Below are 18,293 nucleotides of genomic sequence, written 5' to 3' on the forward strand. Positions count from 1 at the left end.
ACTGCGGCGCTGCGAGGAGTCGACGGCGGCGGCTCGGGGACAGATCGGGGCGGCGGCGGCCGGGCCTGGGCGGGCCAGCCGTGGGCCTGGCGGGCCCAGTCGGTGGGAGGAGACTGGTGGGAGGAGAGAGGCTAGGGTTTGGTGGGGGCTGCACGGAAAACGAGGAGGGATTAGGGGGAGGCTGTCTAAAATGCACGGGGAACTATATATAGACAAACCGGGGGGGCTCGGTTAACCGGAATCGCGTTCCGGATCCAACCGCGGGGTCGGATTCGGACGATTCCGAACGCGGGACATGCTAAGTGACCGTGTTGTGTAGAGGTCCGGAGACGAGAGGGAGAACGGGCGGCGCGGCAACGATTTAAAAACACCGACAGACGTTCGACGAATAACCGAAGACGGTGCCGCTACGGGCGACCGTTCGGGTACCAGACGGTCTCCGATCGCGACGAAATTCGACAGGCGGCCTGGCTATATTAAAATAAGACCGCACGTCAAATCCCAACCCGATTAGAGAAAGTTTTCAACGCGTTTTTAAAACAGGGTTTCGACGGTGCCGCGGGCGCGTGCGAGTGCGATCGGGCTCAGAACGAACGACGACGCGAACCGACAACTAACAACGAATGCAAGTTTTTAAAACTGGCGGCAACGGAGATGTCGATGCAATGCTGATGATGCGCATGATGCGATGATGATGCGGCAACTGAAAATACCCACACGACGAAAACGGAAAGAAAAGGGGAAGCTTCTGGAACGTCGACGTCGGGCTATCACAGTATAGCTAAGATTGAGTGATCCACCAACTTGGCGACTAGCCAATTCATGTGCAGCTTTTGGCCCAATTCCTGCATCATCCGCCGTCTCAATTTCAAATGCTTGCAACTCTGAAATTTTCCTTTGTGATACCATTAGGTGTAAGGTTTCTGGCAGGTGTAGTGTGTGATTGTGTTCCAAAATCAACTCTGACACTTTCAGATTTTCCATCTTTCGATCCATTTTAAGATTCGTGTAGACTTGACAATCAGTTCTAGTTTCAGCTCGAGGGCACTTTGTTAAATAATCCCTTTTGTCTCGTGTTCGATGACCCTCATTTGCGCAAACAAACCTACATGATGTAACCTTGCCATCGGTTGGTCTTTTGTTTGTATACCTTTTTCTGACCTCAAATCCTTTCTGTCCACTGTACGTAAGCCAAAATGACCAAGCATCATCTGAATTTCTGAATTCCATGCCGACATGAGGTACCAAACTAGGCAATACAACTCTGAAATGTAAAAACAACATGAACATTAGACTTGTGGGATACAAAATAATTTCTATGAGAGAATAAACAAAAAATAGCGATAATTGGGATAAGAAAATTACTTATTGGAATTAGATTCAGGGTGCACTGTATTAGCCTCTTCTTCCATAAAAAAAGATGCCTGATTAGAGTTCAGAAGGCTGCTCCTTCCATCAGAAAAGGGATTGATGAGCAGAGGAGCCGTCCCTGTAGGGCGTTGGGGGTCTCCTTCCGATCAACTAGCAGGTTGCTTCTTCCATTACAAAAGGGAATTTCGATCAATTTCTAAAGTAATGTGACGGTGAAAGTTCAATCAGTCTCAGAGTTTAATCATGTGTTAGATTTGAGAGAAGGGACAATGGAGACTTACTGAGATTGGAGAGCAGAGCAGCAGTCCCAGCCAGCCGACGGGATCTTCTTCCGATTAACTTTGGCGCCATTCTGTATTCGTGGCTACTGCTGGCGCCCTTTTTCTCTGGCATCTCGCGCCTTTTCTCCCTCGCTTCCCTCGCTATCGTCAGACTGGGCCACTTGGATGATGACCTGTTGGGCCGCATGGGCTGAACGGAAGAGAAGGAAATAACGCAGCTCACAGGGAGTCGTCAGATTGACAACGAACGACGCAGGGCAGACTACGTCCCTCGGCAGTAGATCGTTCTAAGTCAGACGATCTCGTTCCAAGTAGCCTCCATCCCTCCCTCTACACACTGCGGCTAACACGCCTACTGCCACATTAGGAAAAAGTCCAAAACAAACCTTGAACTTGTCGACGAAAACTAAATTAAACACTGAACTTTGAATCCGTGAAATCAGCACACCAAACACTTTCATCCCGGTCTATTTTAAACCTTGACAGAACATAGCCGGTATTTGCTGAATTGGCTCGGTCCATCAACAAATTCGGCCGAGCATGCGCTCTGCACGGGTTTTTCTTTATTTTTTTATTTTCATTCTTCTTTTCCACACATGTCTAATTTTTCGCTGTACCCAATGTACATATTTAACACCTAATTTTTTGAAACTTTTTGAATACATGTTAATAGTTTTCCAAATACATGTTTTTGAAACTTTATTATTACATGTTATTTTTTTTCAAATACATGTTTTATATTTTCTAAATGACGATTATGTTTTATACAACTAAACGAACATCCCTTTAAGCGTATGACACATTTTTTTACATTGTACATAGAATTTTTTAAAATGTCACAAATACATTTTTTTAACTATTTGGATTTTTTTCTTTTTTTAAGTATTACTTTTTAAAAACTATTTGGAATTTTCAAGGTAATTGCTGACATGGCTCGTGGTGTCAGACACTCTAACTGGTAGCATTTTGTGATTAAATAGAAGCGCTAATCAACGTAATAACAGACCACAATGACGAGATTCGAAAATATTTTTGATTTTTTTGAAACATTCTCTTGAAAATGTCAACAATTTTGAATTCCAAATATTATGAAGAAAAAAGGGCAAAAAATTCAAACATATTTTACAAAAGAAACAATTTTTTCTGGAATTACGAATAATTTATGGAAAACACAGAAGATTTTGGAATTACGAACATTTTTTGAAAAACAGAGAAATTTTGGGATTTACGAACATTTTATTATTTTTTTTACAGTGCGAACACTTCCTAACTTATAAAACAAAAAATTTGTTCACAGTTTAAATATTTGCAGGTTCCAAAAAATCCATAAAATGTTCGGATTTCATAATTGTTGTTAAATTTCAAGAACGTGTTTTAAAAAGTTTCAAATCTAGACATTCTGTTATGTGGTTAAATACGATGACGCTTCATTTTTATCAGCTACAGTCTTCTGATTGAGTGGCTAGCAGGACCAGTTTAAGCCACGTGAAGGCTCAAATTCGATTCCTGCGGGTTCTCATGTTTGGAATTTTCTACAATTCCGGATTTGAGCTGCCACGTCGACAATCCTTGTTTGAAAAGGTCCCCAAGGTTTAAAATAGACGGGGATCAGAAAGTTCGGTGTGCTGATTTTAGGGATTTAAAATTCAGGATTTGATTTAGTTTTCATCTACAAGGTTAATGTTTGTTTTGGACTTTTTCCGCCCCATTATGAGAGAGCCCACCATCCACATGAATTTTACAGTAACGCTCAGCTCGTGGTTTCCAAGATGTACGTACATTGCATCGGGTAGTGAAGGAACAGGAATAGCCTTGATAGCATCTAGCTCGTTGATAAACCGCTCGACAAATAGAAGTGTCGTCATGGGACACTAAAATATGCCCTCATGTATAGCTTTTCTGCTAGAAGTCCATATGGCCTACAAAGTTATAGCCAACCTGATGAATTGGGCATGCTATAATGACTCCTGAAGATCAAACATCCAACGCTTGGCACTAGGATCGCTTGAGTCAACCAATTTCCCCCCAAATCCTCGTCCACAAGCGCCCAAACTAGTAGGTATATATAGAGGAAAACATCCAACCAAACAGTACCAACATATATCTAGCTTACAACAACCCATGCTGATAAACCCAAGAAATACTGTCTACAGCAAACGACCGAAAATACAAACAGCTAAGGTAGAACAAGACGACCGAAAATACAACAGCTTAGGTAGAACAAGAGGACACATACTGGTGCCTGCCCCCATTGCTTGGCGTCGGCAATAACCTGATCGCCCATCTTTAGCAGCGGCGTGTGTTCAACTTGATTCTAAACGATCCTACCATTCCTCTCCTCCCCAGGTGATAAGCAGCACCAAAGTGTTCATCATTCATCTCCGACTACAGGATCAACGGGCGACGCCGATCGAGCGAACCCGAGGCACTCGGCAACATCACGCCGGCAAGTCGGGCACGTCGACTTCCGGCGGAACCACCGCTCGATGCACCTGCCGTGGAAGTCGTGGGAGCATGGCAGCCTGACGGTCTCCTCGTCTTCGGTCCCCCGCTCCGACTCCGACTCCGACTCCGACTCCGACAAACAGATGGCGCACAGCTCGCCCGGCACACGGCGGCGGCGCTTCTGGCCGGACGCCGAAACTCCGGCGGCCTCTTTGCACGCGAGGAGCAGCGCCTTGGGCTCGCTGTAGTCCACCAGCTTGATCCAGAGGAACAGCCTGATGTCCAAGACGAAGCCCGCAGTACCGTCACGGACGTCGCCGGCAACGATGCGCGCGGCCAGCGCGTCGGGCAGGAACTCCTCCCAGTTTCCGGCGGCGAGGTCGTACTCGCGGGTGGCCGGCGCCTCCGCCAGCGCCGCGTGGATGAGGTCGCGGCAGGCCTCCCGGCTCCGGAATGCGGCGGCGGGGTTGGCGACCTCGACCCGATGGTCGAGCTCTCGGACGACAAGCGTATCATGATCCGTCGTCACGTCGACGCTGTTGGCCCGCATGATGGCGCGCGGGTGCTCGCGGGACACGAAGACGTCGCCGTGGAGGCGGACGGAGCACGGGTGGCCGTTCGGCCTGGCATGCCACGTGATGTCGGTCCGGGTGCATGCACTGATGCGGGTCTCCGTCGCGGCTGCTGCGGCGTGCGGCCACGGTGACCGACCTGCTGCCATGGCAATGGGTTGCACAGTCCAGGGCGATCGGGGGAGCAACCAACACGTACCGGCCTGCTGGTAATCGAGGCACCTACGTGCCTTTTGTACGCAAGTATGTTTGCCTCCGAATCCTAATATGTTTGGGTGGTAATTTTTTCTTTTTTGAAGCTATGGATTGATATACTTTGATAATGTAAACATAGGACTTTCTAACGAGCCCCCGTCATATACATGTATCAAAAGCTTTCATTACTTCAAAAAAACTGTTTTTAATATCGGAATGATAAATTCTGAACATTCGGGGTTTGACCATGACAAATCAAACCCTTTTATGGCAATTTTAATGACGCGAGTAGAAGAAGTTTAGTTGACATGCATGTTAATTTTTGGACATAAAAGCATGTTGCATACGGATTTATCATGCTTGTCAACTAAACTTATCATCATTGCGGAAAGAGAATTTGTGTCTATCAGGTGCCACACACCCCTATATGAATATAGCATTAAAAACATATTATAAAATTTCAAAATTATACAGAAATATTGGGATATGAAACATGGGTGCCCGTTGCACACGCGTGTTCGATTTCATGGGGAATGGGTCTCCCTGGTAATGTCAACAAGAAACACAAAAAAGTGGATGTAACGTATGTCGTACCGTAATTCTTGTGACGCGGATACCACGGGCACCCATTCACCACGAAAATGAACACGGGTGTACAATGAACATCCATGCTTCATATCCCAAAATTTCAGATTTTTTTGAAACTTTTTGATGTTTTATTTAGCTCTATTTACATATAGGGGTGTGTGGCACCCGCGTGCTCCAATGTATTTCTCCATCCTTGGGTCACTAAAATTATCATAAAAACACTCAATTTGTCATGGTCAAATCCCGAACGTTCGGGCATTATCGGGATCTTTTAATAGTGGACCAGAATAGCTGGTGGACAACTAGTGTCAGTGAACACATTTTCTTTTTGACTAAGACGTTCAGATGGCATCTTAGATCTGATTAGTATCGAGGAAAACAAATGTTAGTACAATGGGTTCGCTCCATCCAGGAGCAGCAATCAAGCGAACCATGTGTTTTTTTGGAGATTCGCTACAACGCTTGTTCGAGATGCCAATTGTTTTCCTCTAGGTGGCCAATGAAGCGCGTTCGGTACAAAAAGTAGAAAAACATGATTTTACAATCACCATGCTCTAAGCTTATAAAATAACAACTTTGTTCTATTAAATTTTCCATAGTGCATATAATGAATTTGCCTTGGTCCAACATGATGTACCAAAAATGAATTTCCAAAAATGTTGTAGAAGAGGAATTCACAAAAAAATCATGATATATATAATAAATTTTATATGGCATAATTCATAAATAATAAATTGCCATGGTCCAACTACTAAAATTTCCATGGTGTGAATAACAAAATTGTCATGGTATAATTTTTTTTTGCCATGGTCTAACTAATATATTTGCTATGGTCTAAATAATTAAATTTTCATGGTTTAACTAAAAACTTATCATGGTCTCAATAATGATATTGCAATGCTAGCTAAAGAAACAACCATGAACGAAATAATTAAATTGTCATGATATCAACAATAAAATAAAATTTGTCATGGTGTAATCAAATAAAATTACTATGGTATAACAAATAAAAATTGCAGTTGACTAATAACTGAAAAAGTGTCATGCTACCTATAATCCTCTATAACAATATACTCTCTAGTTTTTAAAAGCCCACGTTCAATTGAGGTCTCCAATAAAAATTGGGCCACCCGATTTTGACCAAGTAAATAACTTGTGAAAGCTCTCCCAATTCATTTTTTTCATATTATACGCTATGCTTCCTATTCTTTAAGGCCTCACAATTAATTGAGGTCTTTAATTTAGATTTGGGTCACCCAATTTTAACTGCGTAAACAAATTCTCAAGGAGCTCTCCCATTCAATTCTTTTAATTCTCTATGTTCCCCAAATTTACACCTCTTTTATTCAGTTGAGGTATTCAAATTTCGATTTGGTTTATGATTTTGACCTGGCCAAAGATTTTTCAAAATCAAGCAACTACAACTGGCCTATATAAATATATCATTCCCGCACACCCCTCCCACCACCTAGACAAAGAAACGCCATTGTATAGTACTTTAGCACCAATGTAGTACATCTCGCCATGAAGACAATAAAAATCCCACATAAATATATGTTGGAAAGCGGATAACACAGAACCACACCACGAAGGACCCATCAAATTACCGCATTATGAATAACAATAAAATGCACTCCATCATCTCCCCCACCCGCCAAACTAAATATTCCACCGGTTCCAAAATATAAGGGGTGTTATGTTTTGGAAAGTCAAATTTCTTTAACCTTGACCAAGTTCAAAGGAAAGAATATCGACATCCACACTTAAACAAAAAAAAAGGTATGAAAATTCATTTCATGATGAATCTAATCATACCAATATGAAGTTATGGGTTTTGATATATTTCACTACAAATTTAATTAAACTTAAAACGTTTAACTTTTCAAAAAAGTAATACACCTTGTATTTTGAATCAGGGTGAGTTTTTTTAGGAAACCCAATAACACCAACAACGCAATAAAGCACATACAACCCTTCTAGTAAAATTGCATATAGCAAGTTTAGAAGCTTCTTCCTCTAAAAACATGGCAACTTTTTGGAATTTGTAATGCCACATGACAAAAAAATATAAAAGTATAAATGGCAAGTCGCAAATTTTTTTGTTCTTAATAAAACGTGAAAACTTGAAGCTTGGCAACGACCCTCTACCTCCGGCCACGGCGGATCCAACCACATCCATGGAGGAGCTTGCACGTCCACCTGAGAGATCGATTCGAGCTCCGACAGCCTAAGGAATGAGATGAGGAAGGGCGACACGCTGGTCATCGGCGACAGGGTGGCCCCAATCAAGCTCGGGCGGTGGTGATGATGTAAGGCATGAGTGCTCAAAGTTCCCTCCCGCGGTCCCGCCATCCGTTTCTCGTTTACAGTTCACTGTAAAATTTGCCTCTAAAACTGGGTATCTAGGGTACGAGGGCTTTTTTAGGGAGAGCTGGATCATTTTTTTGGACGAAGCTGTAAAAGACTTGGAATCGATGTTTTTTCGTCACAAACTATAAACCGGCAGTTGTTTTATAATTTCGGTCCTTTTAAGGATCTGCTAGAGGAGAGATACTTTTGGCAGAGGGTATTTCGTCAAATTATTAGCATGCAAGGTGCGCGGGCGGCGGGCGTGTGTCTGCAAACTCACCGATCAGCTCCGGTCCTTGCCGTCAGATGCGGATCGGACGGCGGACGGCCAAAGAGAAAGAAAAAGGGTATAAAGCTCGCGCATCTTTACCCTAGCCGCCGCACGCACTCCCGTTTCCTGTCGGCCAGACACCCCCCCTCCTCCGCCGCCCCCCTCTCTCCAGCCCGGAGGCCGCCGCCGACGCCGCCAGCGCGCATGGTCTGCGCCGCCATCTCGCTAGCCGGCGGAAGTGCCACTGCCACCTCCCTCTCCCGGCGGCCAGCGCTCGACCTCCGCAGCCGCCGCCTGCTCTGGGCGCGCGCGATGAGCCACGTCGCGCCGCGGCTCAGCTCCGCCACGGTCGGGGCCCCCACACCCGAGCACGACCAGCGGCACAGTGGCAGGGCCAGGGCCGTGGCTGCGCAAGCAGGTAACGGAATCCGTCTCTGTTTGTTGGGATTTGGATAGCTGATTCCTCACCAGCGGTTTCAGTGTAAGTAGACTCTTGGTTGCTGAACTGATGAATAGGCTGTTGAACTGACGAATGATAGTTACAGGACCCTACCTACCGTCTAATGGTTGGATGCGAATACAGTGGTTCAATTGTTGTGTGCTACTAGTAATCTCTAACCCCTGCGGACTGTACTGCACACACTAGTCGGAGATAATTTGTTGCTATGTAACAATGGATTAATCTTGTTAGAGCTCTTGTGTCTTTACAAGTAGTCAAGCAACATGGGTCCCAACTCACAAGAGTTGTATATTCTTGCCATTTGACCTTTATCTTGTTCATAACCAAGGAAAAAAATAGGGCGTTATACAAAATAATGTTGCCCCTGAAAATGTGCTATTAGCGCGCTATATCGTTCTATTAGCGAGACATTGTACACTGATCAATTTAGCGAGACAATTCTCTATACGCTATAGCGTGCTATTAGCGGTGGTACAGCTTGCTATTTTTTTTCAGTGTTCATAATATTGGAAATGCTTGAATGAACTAATGGAAGTTCCTACATTAGCAGGAGTGAGGCAAGCACTGATATCGCTGTCGGATAAAACAGACTTGGCCAATCTTGGAAACGGCCTTGAGAGCTTGGGGTAACTCTTCTCTTTTGTGCATCACCATGGGGGATTATGTTGTACATCAATGCCTACTTCAGACAGCGCTGATTCATCACATATATCCCCTTTCCTCAAGCTCTAGTTATGCGGGGTCTTATGAAGATTTTTGCACCTGCAGGTTTTCTATCATCTCCACTGGCGGTACAGCGTCAAGCCTGGAGGCTGCTGGAGTGAATGTTACAAAAGTTGAACAGATTACACATTTTCCTGAAATGGTATAGCTTAATTTATTCTTTGGCTCACCCTTTGTCGATTTCTTTTATTCTTTGGAAATGTTCTTATTCCAAGCATTGTTTATCATACTCAATAAAGTAACTCCCCAGCAGTTGGTTGGCATGATCTTTTATGAGCTTGCCGATTGGAAGGAGGCTGGTGCAGGTGGTTTAAACCGTTTTCTGAGAGAGTAGGCTAGGTGTAGTGCGTGGTGTCCGTGTGCTGAATCTAATGTTTGCATCGGATGCCAGCTTCTTGTAAATCTCTTTGCTGCCTTCTATAAAACTTTGGTACGCCATTGGCGTACTCTCCAAAAAAAGAGTCAACACTCTCCAAAAAAAGAGTCAATAAAGTAGTTCCTGGATCAAATTTGTTCTAAGTGTTGTAAATTTTCATTTACTGAAATGCTTCTGTAGCACGCTATAGTTGATATAGTTGCCAAGTGTGATGTCCATTCGAGTAAAAGGTGCATATGGATTTAATAACTATTCTTTATTTCCAAGTCTCGTCCATTTGAAGTCTCTTAAATCCAGTTGTTGAATAATTGTTACACGATAATTTACCAGATTGTTTTTCCCTTGTCATCGAAATTTAGCCTACCTTCTGCTTTCCCTTTGGCTTGTCATTTAGAGGATATTGAATCTATAATTTTCTTTTCATCTAAATTTACATTTCTGTTTTGGTGATTGCAGCTTGATGGAAGAGTAAAAACATTGCACCCCAGTATACACGGTGGCATTCTTGCCCGAAGAGACCAGGAGCATCATCTTAAAGCATTGAATGAGCATGGCATAGGTGACAATCCATTTTTTCCATCTTATATTAGTTGATTGTTGTAATATTCTTCCAATTATCATGCCATTGAATGACAATCTTGACTTGCATCGTCATTTAACTAGTACATTGTTTGGGCACAGGGACATTTGATGTGGTTGTGGTGAATTTGTATCCATTCTATGATAAGGTTACCTCTGGTGCAATTTCTTTCGAGGATGGCATTGAAAATATTGATATTGGTGGGCCTACATTGATCCGAGCTGCAGCGAAGGTAACTGCGTTTATTATTTGGAATTACATACTTAGCGGCTAGTTGCAGTTGGTGCAATGTACCAGATCAATGTAGGCCCATTGCAGTTGGTGCAATGGGCCTACATTGATCTGAGCTGCAGCAAAGGTAACTGCGTTTATTATTGAAATTACATACTTAGCGGCTAGTTGCAGTTGGTGCAATGTACAGGAACATTGAGTTTGTGTTAACTTGTATCATGCTTGCTGTTTATTGAAAATGTATTTTATGTTCATTTATACTCGTGGGATCAATGTAATAGTTCTGTAGAACCGATGTACGGCTTAATACTGATATCTTTGTTAACCTGACAGAATCATAAGGATGTTCTTGTTGTTGTGGATCATCGTGATTACCCTGCTCTATTGAAATATCTACAAGAAAAGCAAGTGGACCCGCAGTTCCGCAGGATGCTGGCATGGAAAGCTTTCCAGCACGTGGCTTCTTATGATTCAGCCGTCTCAGAGTGGTTGTGGAAGCAATCAAACAGTGGTATGATCCTTCTTCTGGTGAATGGTTAAATACTTATCTGATAGTTCGTCTGCTATTTTTATCAGATATCACATTGTCTTGGTTTTATGTATGTAGGAGATATATTTCCCCCAAGCTTTACTGTTCCCCTCTCGATGAAGTCTACACTTCGTTATGGTGAAAATCCTCATCAAAAGGCGGCATTTTACGGTGACAGGAGTCTTTCTCTAGTCAATGCCGGTGGTATTGCAACATCATTTCAGCACCATGGAAAGGTTAGGGCGTCACGTATTTATTTTCCGGTTCTTGTTACAACAACAGTGATCCACTGATTACTCAAGAAAGAGCAATCTCTTTTAGGTTGTTGGCTTGTTGTCATGAATTATATGTTTCTCTAAATTTAATATTTGGTATGTCCAGTACACATACACCTTGTTTCTAGATATTCCTGCTCCTTGTGAACTCATGTTGTCGAAATGTTTAGTGATGCTTCTTCAGGGGTTTTCATAACTGGCATCCCTCCTCTTTGCAGGAAATGTCTTATAACAATTACTTGGATGCTGATGCTGCATGGAATTGTGTGTCAGAGTTTGAGAATCCTACTTGTGTTGTGGTTAAGCACACCAATCCGTGCGGTGTTGCATCCCGGCAGGATGTTCTTGAGGCATACAGGTTGGCCGTAAAGGCAGATCCTGTGAGTGCATTTGGTGGAATTGTTGCATTCAACACCACAATTGACGAGGTATGCACTAGACTTTGATCTATGTTTTGCAAGCTCATACCGTTTTTGTAATTATGTTCCTGCCCACGACATGTTCCTGCATGTTCATTTGCAAATTCTCAATTAGCCATGAATTTGAGAGCCTGAGAGGGACAAATAATAAAACTTCTCTTTGCATAGGATCTTGCAAGGGAGATTCGCGAGTTTAGAAGTCCTACGGATGGTGAGACACGGATGTTCTATGAGATCGTGGTGGCACCAGGATACACAGAGAAGGGCCTCGAGGTCCTCAAAGGGAAATCTAAGACGCTGAGGATCCTTGAGGCGAAGAGAAGCGGGAAAAATATGCTGTCGCTCAGGCAGGTCAATGGTGGTTGGCTAGCTCAAGAGTCAGACGATCTAGCCCCAGAAGACATCACCTTCACGACGGGTTCTGAGAGAGCTCCGACGGACAGCGAGCTCTCGGATGCCAAGTTCGCTTGGCTCTGTGCGAAACACGTGAAGAGCAATGCTATTGTGATTGCCAAGGTTAGTGCATTTCTCTGTGCCAAAGAAAAGATAGGTACAGTAAATTGCAGTTTGCAACACAACCGTTGCAAGCAAAAACACCTCACGTTTTCAGTAATTGTATTCCATATAACATCATGTATTTTGAGCCTTTGCTGAACTTGCACCAATTTTCAACTTTGATTTCATCTCCATGCCCGCCTATGGACCATCTGTTAGTGTGGCGTCTGATGGGGGGAGCAACCTGTCTGAAGCTAGTGCATAGTGCAACCCAGTGCTGAGATACTTGGCATAATCTGCAAAGAAAAGAAACACTGTATTTGCACCAATTTTCAACTTTGATTTTATTTCATATGCCCACCTATGGACTATCTGTTGGTGTGGCATGTGCTAAGGAACCTGTCAAAAGCTAGTGCAAAGTGCAACCAATGTCAAGATACTTGGCATAATTTGCAAAGAGAAATTCTGATCCTGTATCCTTTTTCTCTCTTCAACCATTGTCAAATTAGGCAGTGCAAACTCAGTCCTATCAGCTATTCCAAGCTTTGATTTCTAGTATTCCTAAACCTACCTGACTGACCTGCCAAGTTTAGTTCAGTGAATGGTTTTGTTGAGTGAATTTATTTTACTGATCCTCCTGTGAGTGCAGGACAACTGCATGCTGGGCATGGGGAGCGGGCAGCCAAACAGGGTGGACAGCTTGAGGATTGCCTTCAGGAAAGCAGGGGAGGCTGCCAAGGGAGCTGCTCTGGCCAGCGACGCCTTCTTCCCATTTGGTGAGAACAAAACAACAACCCTACTCGATTCGACCAAGCGAGATCTTTCTTACAGGTTGGTGAACTGACCCGCATGAATGAAACTGCAGCCTGGAAGGACGCCGTGGAGGAGGCATGCGAGAACGGCATCGGTACGATCGCGCAGCCCGGCGGCAGCATGAGGGACAAGGATGCCGTCGAGTGCTGCAACAAGTACGGTGTCTCCCTCCTCTTCACCGGCGTCCGCCACTTCAGGCACTGAGCCTAACCTGAGTCCATAAGGTCATATCACTGGTCTACTGTTAGTCAGTCTGCCGCGGAAACTCGCGGATGTTTGTCGCAATAAGACAGGCGCAGGTGGTCTTGCGTCCAACTAGGAATAACTGTATGACGGCGGCGAGAGCATTCTTGCCTAGGTCGCGTCATGTTGTATCACATTGCTGAGCCAGCAGCGGCTGGGTAACCAAGGTCAGAAAACCAGAGCCATGTGCTAGTTAAACTAAGCAGAAACTGCGTTTGTATTCGGACCTCGACATGAATCGAACTCCTGAGGCCGTTCTGACTGTAACACCCGCACCTACTGCTAGATTGGGCCAGATGTTAGTGGGCCTTGGGTCCCATGGACTTGGGCCAATACACCAAAACCTGCAGCTACAAGATGCATGGATCGGCAACCAGATAAGGGATCGATGAGAATAGACTTGATGTGGTTTCTTCCTCCTCCGACTACCTCTTCGCCCCATTGTATCCTCTCTTCTGCTCTACCAATTGATCCGTGCTCCTTCTATCGCTGATTCCTTCTACCAATTGATCCGTGCTCCTTCTATCGCTGATTCCTTCTACCAATTGATCCGTGCTCCTTCTATCGCTGATTCCTTCTGTACCCGCATATGATGGTTTGATTGTAGCCACAAACAATCATTTCTCTAGTCCAGTTCCTGATGATTCGTGTGATTTAGTGGTGGTGCGTATCAATCTTTTACCACCTGATCCAGACCTTTTCAGATGCCAGCACGTGATCTTGGCTTGAAGATTTGTGCTTGCCAGCAACCTTCAGATGCTGGTTTGTAGAATTATGCCAATTCTGTGGATGGGTAAAGGCCTAAAAGGGTATCAGATGCTGGATGATTTGTAGCTTCCGGAGAAAGAAGACTATGCATGATCTTTCTTTTTTCCTTCTAGAATTCCGACGGATATGTTTGAATTTAGATGCGTTCTACTGAGAGAAGCATGAAGGGGTTCTACTGAGAGAAGCACGAAGGGAATCACGCTGAAGAAGGATTCTCAATTAACTTAAGATGCATTTGCAACTGAACAGTGTCCTGGTTGTTGCTTGTTACAACTTGGGCAATATTCAGATCCCCAGTGTAGAATATGAGCAACTTGCATCCCAGAGAGTTGTATCGCACGCTGTTTGTTCAAACCATTTACGACACGTTTGGTTCATAACTTCTTTACCGCCTTTGGATTACAGCATTTAGCGGAAACGATAATGGCGTTTGGTTCAGTTGGGTCGGTTTCCATCACCAATTGGATACTGCGCCTCGTAAAGCCCAAAATGTGACATACCGTGTGGATATGGAAAATGCTCAATCCCCTTTTCCTTTCACCGCTCGCCTTTGCCTCTCTTAGAGGGACGGAAATTCTTGGAGTTCATTATGGAAGTTGAAAGTATCTTAAAAAAAACAGAATTTTCTTAGAGGGACCGAAATTCTTGGAGTTCATTATGGAAGTTGAAAGTATCCTAAAAAAACAGAATTTTCTTACGGCGACTCGCACACCAGTCACTCCCTACCACCGATGTCTTTAAGAGACGGAATATGGCGGTTCAGGATGTATACCCGCTTTGTGTCTGTCAAGACTCATGGCGGCATATGCCCTAGTCTCATGCACTATGGCGAGGTGTATCTGGACACTGTTTGATGATGGTCTGGTCTCACATATGTCATCCAATATGGAACCCAACGCAACACTTTGGCTCTTTGAACTTAGCAATGAGCTAGATCAAGGGAGCTTCATTCGAATGGATGTCACCTTGTGGTCGATTTGGTACTGTAGACGCAAGGCAGTTTATGAGGCAATATTTCAAAGCCCCCAGCGAATGAAGTGCTTCATTGACAACTTCATATCCGAGGAGCGCCGACGCCCAACAACAACAACCTCAACTCATGCTGAGAGATGGCTTCCTCCTCCCAATGGTGTTGTGAAGATTATTGTCAATGGAGCGGTCGCAAGGTCAGTGGCGGAGCTACACAAAAACAACTGGGGGGGGTGCGTAAATGATGCAAATCTGGGGGGCGAAAAGCTATTTTCTTTCCCTCATCTAGGTCCTCCAAACAAAAAAAAAAATTCTTCAGACTTCTCTCCAAGGCTGGGGTGGTAGCGGTCCCCCCGGCCTCAACATAGCTCTGCCGCTGCGTAAGATCACATCATGGGGGAGTTGTTGCCGTAATTTGCAGAGACCAAATGTGCCTATATCTAGGGTCTTCGGCTGTGGTATTCCAGGGAACCAATGATCCTTTGATTCTGGAAACTTATGCATTGCCGTGAAGCTTTAGCTCTTGCAGCTGATCTACCTGTGCATAATATTTTTGTGGCATCGACGTGTCATGAAGTGGTGAACGATGTCATCAAAGGGGGGCGGGAGGTCCAAATGCAGCCATAGTTCATGAAATTAATACCCATTGTAATAATTTCCTTTCTAGTTCTTTTATACTTGAGCATACGAAGTTTAATTTGGAGGTTAGTAACCTTGCCAAGTTTGCTTGTAACCTAGGTGTGGGTAGGCATGTGTGGTTGGGCAATCCTCGTGACCCAAACATTGTAACTATGACACTGGTTTTTGAATGAATAAAGCAAGCGGGGTTTAAAAAAAAAAGCTTGTCTTTGCCTCGTCTGGTCTCCAGGATGGGCCCTCCCCTTCGCCACCACGACCTTCCCTCGCCATCGGAGTAGGAACGTCGGGCCTCTCCCTACCCCGCGGCAAGAAGCAACACCGATCTATCTTTCTCCTCTCCAAGCTCCGCCCCCGGCCCCCTGTTCTCTTCAAATAAACAAATTATAAAAAAATAAGAAACACTTGTAACAAAATTTACCACGGTTGCATACACTGACAAGCCACAGCGCGCGACCAGCCGCGGTGGCAAAACGTTTCCCTATGCATTATGTTGATCGGATGGATACCACACAAATGGCGATCACGATCGTGTGGTCTGCGCGTACCCGGTAAAAGCCGATACCGCTAGAAAAAAACCACTCTCCTGGCTATAACTAAACATTTTTGCAGTACCACGCATGCAGACAGAGGTAGTAGCATTTTCGTTCTTGAAAATCCAAATGAAAATTGATGCAGTCCCCGTCACAACCAAACCGACACACACTGGGCTGCTAATCTTTGGAAGCCAAAACCCCACCGCGCTCTCCTTTTCTCCCCATTACATCAATCGTTTCTCTTGTCTTCCCCTGCGCCGCGGGCAGACTCGTCGCGCCGCCGGCGAGACGACCCGCCGGACTTCTCCTCGTCGTCTCCTCCCCTCCACCCATCACCCGGCGCGAAGAGCGAGAGCAGCCTCGCCACGGCGGCCCGGACTGAGCCTCCGCCGGCGGCTGGGTCGTGGGCGCTCCCTTCCCTCACGCGCACGGACGCGACCGCGCTCGTCACGTGCCTCAGCCTGTGCGACATCAGGATCTCGACCCGGACGTGCTCCGGCAGCCGCAGCGCGAAGTGCTCCGTCCCGCCGCCGCGCTCGTGCCCCGTCGAGTTTGACCGCTGCGGCAGCGCCCGCGTCCTCGCGAGGTCCCTTGTCCCGTCGTCCTCCTCGCCGTTGCAGCCGGGGTCCTCGATGAGCACCACCGTGTCGTGATCCGTTTGCCGGAGCGGCGGCGATTCGGGTGCCGCCGGCGTGCCCTCCGGCGACGGGGGCTGCGTCGGCTCCTCGGGGTCAGGGAGCGGCGCGTCGAGGACGCTGGCGCGGCAGAGCGGGCACGTGACGTGCTTCTCGAGCCAGAGGCCGATGCACTCAGGGTGGAACGCGTGCGGGCACGCCGGCAGGAGTCGGAGGCTGTCGTCGTCGTCGAACTCCAGGAGGCAGACCGCGCACTCCAGCGGGTCGACCCGGCTGGCGCCGATCCGGTGCTGCCTGACGTCGCGATACGACACCAGCGGCAGCGCCGCGATCTCCGCCGCGTCCAGCCCCTCCTTGTGGCGCGACCGCGACCGCGCCGACGACGACGAGCTCTCGCTGGCCGGGGGCTCGTCGTGCGGCCGGAACATGCGGAGGCAGGCGAAGGCGAGGAGGACGACGAAGACGGGGAAGAAAATGGCCATGAAGAAGGAGATGGTCATCACGTCGGAGAAGCTCATCGAGTTGCTCGGACCCGGGCCTCCCGGCGTCTGCGCTGCCGCGCGGGAGGCGATGGCCGCGAGAACGAGGAGGACGGCGGGCAAGGAGCGCTCGCGGGAGGCGGCCATTGCGCGGCGGCGGCTAGGGTTGGCTGGTTCTGGCGGAGGAGCTGGGCCCTGTCGTCTTGGGTGGGTCTCAGCCTTAGGTTTATACCGTATAGTACATACATACCAGATTTTCACCAGTTAATGACAACTAAAAAATCAAAAGATTTTCCGTTAAGATTCATGCGCTTTGCAATTTGCACCGGCATGAGATTTCGATGCAGACGAGACCTGTACTAAGAGCATCTTCAACGGACGCCCAATATTAACGCCGCGCCCAAAAAATCATAAGTTTTGTGCGCGCGGAGTTAAAAATAGCACTTCAATAGATGCTGTATAATAGAGTATGCCGTAAAAAATGTTCAGCGTGCTGGGAAAAACTGAACGAGACACAGTATATTTCGTGCGCGAGCTCGTGCGCGCTGAAGCTCCTTGCATGCGCCTGCTGCCGGCCACCTCGCATGCGCACGCCAGCCGGCCACCTCGCATGCACACGCCAGCCGGCCACGGCCAAGGCCAGCAGGCCGCGGCGGCGGAGCAGGTCGCGGCGGCGCGCAGCGGGGCAGCTCACGGCGGCACGCGGGCAGGTCGCGGCGGCGGCGCGCGGCGGGGCAGGTCGCGGCGGCGCGCGGCGGAGCAGGTCGCGGCGGCGCGCGGCGGGGCAGGTCGCGGCCATGGCGGGGCGGGGAGGAGCAGGTCGCGGCCACAGCCACGGCGGCGAGTTGGGTGCGGATGATTTTGGGCGTCTGCTGGAGATGGTACGCACGTTAATATTTTTGAGCGGCTGTTGGAGATGTTCGGTCATCCGGCGCGGTAAAACGCTATTTTGACGCTGTAAATTCTTTTTTAGCGCACGGCTTCGTAGCGCATCTGTTGGAGATGCTCTAAGAGAATATCCAACGATTCTCATTTCTCCCTGAACTAGTAATCG

General features: G+C 46.6%; 2 protein-coding genes across 3 annotated transcripts; one reads left to right on the forward strand and one right to left on the reverse strand.

Annotated features, from left to right (window-relative positions):
- The first annotated feature begins 8,189 nt into the window (after window positions 1-8,189).
- On the forward strand, window positions 8,190-13,483 carry LOC123445371 (bifunctional purine biosynthesis protein PurH). 2 transcript variants are annotated; one of them, XM_045122344.1, is made up of 11 exons: window positions 8,190-8,490; window positions 9,080-9,158; window positions 9,301-9,397; window positions 10,088-10,190; window positions 10,313-10,443; window positions 10,776-10,953; window positions 11,050-11,207; window positions 11,465-11,674; window positions 11,834-12,181; window positions 12,810-12,936; window positions 13,026-13,483. In XM_045122344.1, the coding sequence occupies exons 1-11, from the start codon at window positions 8,277-8,279 to the stop codon at window positions 13,175-13,177; spliced, it is 1,797 nt and encodes a 598-aa protein (XP_044978279.1). In that variant the 5' UTR covers window positions 8,190-8,276; the 3' UTR covers window positions 13,178-13,483. The 2 variants fall into 2 exon arrangements, with proteins under 2 accessions (XP_044978279.1, XP_044978280.1); XM_045122345.1 differs by having other exon boundaries at window positions 9,083-9,158.
- Window positions 13,484-16,233: 2,750 nt separating this feature from the next.
- Window positions 16,234-17,386, reverse strand: LOC123442112 (E3 ubiquitin-protein ligase ATL6-like). The gene has a single exon (XM_045118210.1). It carries the CDS (start codon window positions 17,384-17,386, stop codon window positions 16,355-16,357), a length of 1,032 nt encoding a protein of 343 aa, XP_044974145.1. The 3' UTR covers window positions 16,234-16,354.
- Window positions 17,387-18,293: the final 907 nt, after the last annotated feature.

The sequence above is a fragment of the Hordeum vulgare genome, chromosome 3H (assembly GCF_904849725.1).
Source record: "Hordeum vulgare subsp. vulgare chromosome 3H, MorexV3_pseudomolecules_assembly, whole genome shotgun sequence".
In the NCBI taxonomy this organism is placed as follows: Eukaryota; Viridiplantae; Streptophyta; class Magnoliopsida; order Poales; family Poaceae; genus Hordeum; species Hordeum vulgare.